The sequence below is a fragment of the Arachis duranensis genome, chromosome 3, assembly GCF_000817695.3.
Source record: "Arachis duranensis cultivar V14167 chromosome 3, aradu.V14167.gnm2.J7QH, whole genome shotgun sequence".
Taxonomy (NCBI): domain Eukaryota; kingdom Viridiplantae; phylum Streptophyta; class Magnoliopsida; order Fabales; family Fabaceae; genus Arachis; species Arachis duranensis.
Window position 1 is genome coordinate 27,457,353 of NC_029774.3, and position 8,812 is coordinate 27,466,164.

General features: G+C 38.8%; 1 protein-coding gene across 1 annotated transcript; it reads right to left on the reverse strand.

The window, feature by feature from the left end:
• Nucleotides 1-3,538: 3,538 nt before the first annotated feature.
• LOC107478353 (uncharacterized) lies at nt 3,539-4,093 on the reverse strand. The gene has a single exon (XM_016098495.1). It carries the CDS (start codon nt 4,091-4,093, stop codon nt 3,539-3,541), a length of 555 nt encoding a protein of 184 aa, XP_015953981.1.
• Between the last annotated feature and the right edge of the window lie 4,719 nt (nt 4,094-8,812).

Below are 8,812 nucleotides of genomic sequence, written 5' to 3' on the forward strand. Positions count from 1 at the left end.
AATGATTCACTGCTTGATTCGCCGTTTTTTTCCTACTTTTAGGGGTTTAATAGACAGCTGCTGGATTTGGTTCAGAAAAAATAGAATCCACTGATTCGGATAAGTCTTATGAGAAGAATTCGGGGTATTCTGCGGATGAAATGGCGTTACCTTCTGGAGAAAGAGATCAAACTAAAAAAAAATATAAAAATTTAAATAAAAATTTAACAAAATAATTATAAAAGATATAGAAAAAAATCTTCGATGATAAATTTATCGTATGAAAACTGAAAAATATTCTTTCATTTTTAAAACGAGCTTAAATATAATATGGGTCAACTATAGCTGATTCATTGTACAAAGACCCTGTAACAAAATGAAAAAGTTTCCTCTCACTTCAATCACCAATGCCATTGTAGTAGGTGGATTATTTTATGATTTAATTATTTTATTTATCTTTATAATTTTGTAAAATTTTTAATTAAATTTTATATTTTTTTAATTAAATTTTTGTATTAAATTTTTTAATTGTATTTTTATATTTNNNACTATCAGTCAACAAGCACAACGCGGTTTGGAGAGTAATGATAGTAATGAATTAATGTAGTAGGTAAACCTTAATGACTGCGACAATATCTAACATAATATTTATAATTTTATATATTAATGTTCGTAATTATATTTTATTATATTTAAAATTTTATAATTATTTTAATAATAATTAACAAATATTAAATAAGATAATTTATAACTACTGCACAAATTCTTTTCCTTCTCAAAAGAGGACGTTCCTTCCTAATGTTTTAAGCAAGTTTTTTTCAACTTCCTTATTTACCTTGATAAACCTACAGTGGAAAAAACCATCATAAGAAAACAAGTATTCCTCCAAAGGTGAAGCACAAGAAAGCATAACAAAAAACAGAAGAATCACCAATCAAGGGAGCCACAAGAGAGGCTCAGGCGCCTATCCTACAACTAAGCTAAAACCTATCCTTTAGTATTACAAGCCCCAGGAAGGCAATGCTGGCATGCCCATCACCACACACCGGTTTGTTTGCAATTGACACAAATTTAAATAGTTAAATGGTAAGGAAATTAAATTAAAAAATAATTAAGGGAATTAATTAGAGTAGAAGAAAAGTAAATTTAAATTCTAAAAGATCTTGATAAAGATTGAGAGTTAAAAATTATTATCTTTATTATTAATCATAACATAATAATCTTTTTTTTTTAAATAAAAGAGCTCAACACCTAAAAGGAGCAAAGAAGACAAATAGCAAAAGAAAAAATAATTATGATGTCATCTTTGACATAGCCATCAACAATATGGATTATTTACCACACCACGCTGCAGTATATGAGAAAGTTTGAGCCACACAATCAACGACTCCTGTTGTCTTACTCTGAAATATAGCATCATTCCGACGTAACCAAATGTTCCATATAGTTGAGAAGAACTCAACTACCCAAAACTTGCGTCTCTCTTTTCTCATCGGCATTGATCTCTAACTCTCAAAGTGCTCTTTTAGAGTATCGGGGGCAGTCCACACCTGTCCAAATTCTGAGATCCATGCACACCACACCTGTCAAGAGTACTCACAAGTAACAAACAAGTGTTGTATATTTTCAATATCTTTCTTGCACAACATGCACATATTATCATTCTGTGGTAAGATTCCCAGCCTATTTAGCCGGTCCTTCATATTGACCCGGCCTACCAAAACAAACCAAGTAAACAACCCGACTCGAGGTGGAACTAGACCTCTCCAAATTTCCTTTGTGAATCTGAATCACAGAAGCTCCTCATCCAAAGTCTCTTCCTGCACGACCTACACAAATGAGTTAGTTGAATAAACACCTTCCTTGTCAAATTTTCACACCACTCCATCCTGTACTTCTGCTATCAATTTAACAGATTGCAAGACATGAAGCATCTAGTTCAAAGTATCTATCTTCCATTGACGTAGTTTCCTCCTCCATTGGAAGTGCCAAACCCACTCAATCCCATCCCAGAACCTGCAATCTCCAATTATTGATCCTTTTTTCTTTGAAATCAAGAAGAGTCTCGGAAAGGAGTCTTTCAAGTTTCTCACTTGGAGCTATGTATCCTCCCAAAATCTGGTAAATCTACCATCCCCTACTTCCATAGCAAGGCCATCAATCATCTTCTACCTTACATGTTGCTCTTTTATTTGCACTTGACATATGTCTCTCCACAGTCCTCCTCTTTCTGGTAGTTTCTGAGTTGACAGCAAGTGATTTAGGTTCAAGCTATTACAGGAACACACAATCTTCTTCCATAGGGGACAATCCCCATTTGAGAAACGCCACCACCATTTAAACAGTAAAGCCGCATTACGAATTACCGCATCACCCATCCCCAATCCTCTTGACTTCTTAGATGCCTGAATCATCTCCCACTTCACAAGAGCCATTCCAGGCCGTCCATCCTCCTTTCCCCAAAAGAACCTCCCCTATAAAGAAATGATTCTTCGAGCAACCGCATTTGGCATCTTATACAAGCTCAAGTAATAAACAGGCAGGCTATTGATTACCGACTTAATGAGTACCAGCTTACTAGCCTTACTTAGGACCTTTGCTTTCCACAAGCTGAGTTTCTCTTCCACATTATCTATAACCGGCTTCCAAGTTTTTACCAGCCGCGGATTCGCTCCTAGACTAATACCAAGATACCTCACCGGTAAGGCTGCCTCCTGACAACCAAGTAACTGACACATTCATCTTACTCACTCCTGGCTGTAGTTCACCGGTATCAAGTTGGATTTCTCAAAGTTAATGCTCAACCCAGACATCATTTCAAAGCACCTCAACAGCCTCTGATAGTTTCTCATTGTCTCCTCCTCCGGCGGACAGAATAAAATAGTGTCATAAGCAAATTGTAAGTGTGATAACTCTATATTATCTCTTCCAATTAAGAGTGGAAATATCCGACTGTTCCTAACCGCCTCCCCAATCATTTTGTTAAGCACATCCACCACCAGAACAAACAAAAATGGTGATAATGGGTCGCCTTGACGGAGCCCCCTCTCCATCTTAAAAGGTTTCGATTGTGACCCATTTACCAAAATCGAGATAGATGCAGATCTAATACACTCCCTGATCCACGCCCTCTAAGTTCTACTGACGCCCATCTTCTCTAGCACAGTATCCACAAAGCACTATTTCACTCTATCATAGGCTCTTTGGAAGTCCAGTTTGATGACCGTTGACGCCTTCTTTTTCAGTTTCAACCATTGCACAGTTTTACATGCAATTAAAGCTCCATCATGTATCTTCATTCCCTTTACAAAGGCACTTTGCGATTCTCCGACTAAGCCTGGCATTACACTTCTCATTCTTCATGTCAACAATTTAGAAATAAGCTTATAGACACACCCAACTATACTGATCAGTCTAAGATCTTTTATCTCCTTAGCCCCAACAAACTTCGAAGCCAACGTTACCCATGTGATATTAGAGTCTACTGGTAGTCTCGCTATCTCATAAAAGCTCATCACAGCAGCTGTGAATTCCATTCCAATCTCGACCCAACACTTTTTTATGTATTTTTGTTGTATCTGTCACTCCCTGGAGTCTTAGAAGATTCACAATCCCAAACTGCCTCTTTCACTTCCTCTACTGATGGTATCACCTCTAATACTTCAACTTCCTCCCTCGCTAGCCGATTAACTAATCCATCCCTAAAGGTCACACTTGGAGAAGCTTCTTGGTGGTACAGCCATTTATAGAAGTCCCGGATCGCAACTTTGATCCTTGCTTGATTCCGCACTAACCTCCCATGAATTACCAAATACTCTATTCTGTTATTTCCTCTTCTCGCCAAAATATTATGGAAGTATCTTGTGTTTCTATCCATCTTATTAGCATGCCGAGATCTAGACATTTGCTTCCAGTGAACATCCTGTCTCTCATACCACTTCTCATAGCACCTTACTAACGCCTTCCTCCTTGCCTCAAGTGTACCATCATGCCGTCCACTACTAATCATATCATCCACCTTCTTAAATTCTTCCTCAAACCTCTTTATCCTCTCCGATATATCCCCAAAATGCTGCTTATGCCATCTACGTAGTGGTACAGATAGCGCTTTCATCTTTTATGAGAATTATACATCACCTAATTTCCTCCATTCTTCCTTCACCGTTCTCAAAAACCCATCATGCGTGAACCACGAGTCCAAGCTACGGAACGGTCTTGGCTCGTCAAAAATTCTGCTGTCTTCTATAATCACTGGAAAATGATCTGATAACCCTTTTGGACCCCATCTTAGACGCATTTTCTGGTATACATCAAGCCATCCCAAAGAAACTAAGCTTCTATCAATACGACTGCATGACTGTCCCTTAAACCATGTGTACTTCCAGTTATTTAGCAACAAATCGATAAATTCCATATCATTTACCCATGCTCTAAAATCTTCTGCTGACGCTGATAATCTAGTCGCTCCTTTCCTTTCTTCCAGGTGCAAAATTTCATTGAAGTCCCCCAAATAACAGAACGGCACATGACACAGCCCTGCAATATAACTCAATTCTTCCCAGACTGAAGCCTTCTCTGCTCTCTCATGCGGTCCATACACCAGACAGATAGCACAGTGCAAATTATCTTTTACCACAACTCCTTCTACATACAGCCATCTATCCCCTTTATAGCAGGTAGCCAATTTAAAAACCGCTTCATCCCAAATTAACAACAACCCTCTAGAAGCCCCGATCGAACTTACACACTCTCAGCAAGCTCTTTCACTTCCCCAGATACGAACTACATCCATTTTAGTCACTATCTCTTTCTTTATTTCTATCAAACCCATCATATCCAACTTAAAGTTACTTTTAAAATTCTTTAGCATACTAAATTTTCTAGCACCTCCCAACCCCCTAATGTTCTAGGAACTGAAAATCATTTCACATAATTATGACACACCTATTTTCGAGTCTTTGGCCGACTCCTTTGAACTTTTTCTTTTTGCTTTGCCTGTCGCCATTTTAGAGCAATAGCTTCATTCTGCTCCTGCAAGATAGCCATAATATCTTCCTCATCACTGAACTGAGCACCTGACTCAACAGCTAGTTTCCAAGCCTCTTTGTTCTCTGTCATTTCCTCTTTCCAGCTCAGTCTTTAGTTGCCACTATGAAGTTCACTGCCAGAATACGCGCCAGCTTCCATCTCTACACCTAATTCTATACTACTATCGTGATCTTTCTCCTGTTCTCTGCCCTTATGCTTAACCCAGTCATCCATAACAATTTCCCCCTCCTCGCGTTCTAAATCTGTCTCGCCTCGTAATTGCTGGTCTTGATCTGGTTTGTTGTAGCTTGTCATTATGCCATTCATAGTGCCATTGCTCGCAACTCCTACAACCTGCAACCTAGTCGTCTCCCAGAGATATTGGATTGGTTCTACATTCATGTCCGTGTCACGTCTCAACTGCTGACCTTCTACCTCTTCGGTCAAGGCTTCCCCAGCCATGTTTTTCCCTCTGGTATGCCTATCAGCCGCCGCCTCCCGTATGGACTCCCCTGGCGCGAGAAGAAATTCAGGTCCTTCGTCCCTCCCTAGTCGAGGCCCAGCTCCAGCGCCACCCATACGTTCGGGTTCTGCACCCATCTCAGTCACCTTCACTATCGGGTACCTTTGCCGACTCAACGTGGCACACGAAGCTACCGCCTCCGGCGCAAGAACTCCACATCCAACCTCCCTTCCAGGCCGCGTCCCAGCCTCTGATTCACTCACCCTAGGTTGCGCCGTTTGTGAAGCATCGTGGAGCATGATTTGCTTCTCATCCCGGGTCAGAATGGTGACCGGGTCAGGTCCTACCCAGTTTGGGAGGCCCTTGGGATCTCTAATCCAATGGTCCCTCTCCTTTCCCCAAACTTCATTTTCCTTACTACCCTTATTGGACCTATTAGTCCCTAGCCCAACTTTATTATTTGTAAAATCACAAATGTGAGTTGCATAACAGCCTTCATAAACACAAGATATTGTTTCTTCGGAGTCTATCTTGTTATTAAGAGCCAATGATCTTGTAGAATCCTCCCTCTCCTTTAATGCCGCATAATTTGCGCTCCAGTAATTAGAAATTGAATTCGTATGATTCCATTCATTCAAAATTAAGCTTAAATTTACCAATCTGTCCTTTTCTTGTTCATCGTTACTAAGGTTCACCGCCATCAGCACTGCCACCTAATCCTAAACCACCATCCGTCGTTCGTCGCATGTGATCAAATTGCCGCCAAGATCTTCATGCCGCACCTTTTCTCCATTTATTCTGTGCCTTTCCTCTGTATCATCCTGATTCTCTGGGAAGCATTCCTCTCGATATACCTCTCCCACTACTTCTCTTACAAGGACGTTGAACTCACTTGCACCTATTGTAACATGTACCCACTCATTGATCATATCAAAGACACACGTATTAATCAGAACTCGACCCACACTAAACGAATTACATGATTCTGTCAGTTTATCGCATTCCACTATCTCTCCCCATTGCTCCCCAATTATGCAAAAAGTGTCCCTTGATCATGCATAATGCACAGGCACTCCATAACAATCCAACCAAATTCTTCTAGACTCACTTCTCTCAGTCTTGTCCCATCTCCAAACCTTATAAAACAACTTTAATAAATCATTCATTCTAAAGGTATAGGCTTCTTCAGCACTAAGCATCGTGTTAAACGTTATCATTGCTTTATATGCTCCCAGTTTTTGTACTTGTGTTACCTCTGACCAGTCCCTATGAATCTTTTGCTGTAGTGCTTTAAAATCGATCGCCAACTCGTACCTTCGACGATACTTCTCTGCAGCCATACGACATTCTCATTAGCTACCGGTACTTCTACCTTCTTTATCCATCCATTATTATTTGGGTCTTTGATGGGTGCATCCAACACCTGCCTTGCCAATTTCTTGTGCTCTACTCTCACATTTCTTGCCTGCGGATTGTTTTCTCCATCATCCTGTCTGGTAATCACCTTCACTTCTTTGCCTCTCGTGTTCTGCATCCCCACTCCCATTCTATACTTCACCTCTCTAATGAACAGTCTTTTGTCTCTCAACACCACACTGTTCATCTCTGCAACAGCCTTCAAAGCTCCTCCTTTTGTAGTGTACCGTATGAAAGCAAACAGATAGATATGTCCATTTTTATTCTTTTGCGACAGATATATGTCGATTATTCTGCATGTCCATTTGAACATATGAAAGAGTTCTCTCTTTGATATATCTTCCGGCAAGTTGTCGACGAAGATGGAGAAGGAATCAAGCTCCAAATGTTAATACTCTTCTTTGTTCCAAACCTAGGATCTTTAATATGTTTACTCTGTTTAGTTCTTTCCCCCCTGTGTTTCCCCACCTCACACGCTCTCGATCCCTCTCTCGCGCTCTCATGTTGTTCTCACTCAGCTGTTCTTTGTTCTTTATTATACAGAATATATTATCCACAACATAATAATTATAAAGAGTAAATTTAATTCGCCAATTTCTACAAATTAAAGAAAGTCAATTAAGTTTAACTAACCCTAATCTATAAGTCCTAACTAACTTAGTAAAAGATTAGAATTATCGAAAACAAAATTAATTAGCATCTCTAAATTATCAATTAACTTAGACATTACTAATTCAAGTTTACCTGAGTTTTTAATCCAAGCCAAGAATAAAAATCTACTTTATAGCTAAGTGAGGCAATCAAACACTTGGAATGCATAAATATAAGGCATCATAAATGGTAAGAATTAGTAAAATTTACTACTACCCAATTTAAAAAAACAATACTAACATCTCAAATAAGAAATAATAAAATATGAAATAAGCAATAATAATAATATAAGCCACATCTCTCTTCTCACCGCATCGTCACACCTCACCGTGCCATGATCCTCACCGCGTCGTGCTCTCTATTTGCGGCGTTCCTTTTCGTAACTTTGTCGTCGTGTCCATTCTCCTCTCTGTTGCCGCGTCTCCCACCTTGTCCACTTCTCTATCCTCTGGCTTGCCGTTGCGTCCCCTCATTGCGTCATTTCAAAAAAATCACCATCTTATTGTTTAGACTTTTTGTATAGAATGGATACTTACACCTCTATTCATATGGAAATTAATAATTATTAGTTAGAACTATCAGATAGATAGGGAATGGGGTCCCCACAAAGAATGGGGCCTTGTGGAGAATGGAAATGGGGAGCAATATCCCCCCACGGCGGGGAACAGGGGTGGGAATGGGGAGTAAATTTGGGGGCGGGGATGGAGAACAGGTAGGCATCCCCGTTCCGCCCTGCCCCATTGACATCCCTACTTGAGTTTCACCATTTTTTCAAGTTTTAAATATTTCTTTTCGTTAAATTTTAAATATTTTTATTTTATTTGAGATTTAAATATTTTTTTATAATAATTTTGGATGTTCTTTTTGCAATGTTACAAAATTAACGGTGAAAGGCACACAAAATACTGTAGAAAATTGATGCTCGTAGGGAAACACACGACGCGGTACAATTGATGATTGGTGGAAGAATGTGAAGTGAAAGAAGAGTGACGCATAAAATCAGCATTAAATTATCATTTTATTATTGTTAAATCAGGATTTTGTTATAAATTAATTAGCTAGTTTGTTAAGTTGTTGACATGAGGAGGCATAGTTGTCAAAACCAAACTGATAATCGAATCGGTTAAACTATTAGTTTATTGATTTAACCGATAAATTATTAGTTAAACTGGTAGAAATGGTCTTACGTAAATAAAAAATATAAAATAGTCAAAAATTTAAAAATAAAATTTAAAATATATATCTTTATTCTATTTTAAAAACAATTAAATTTTA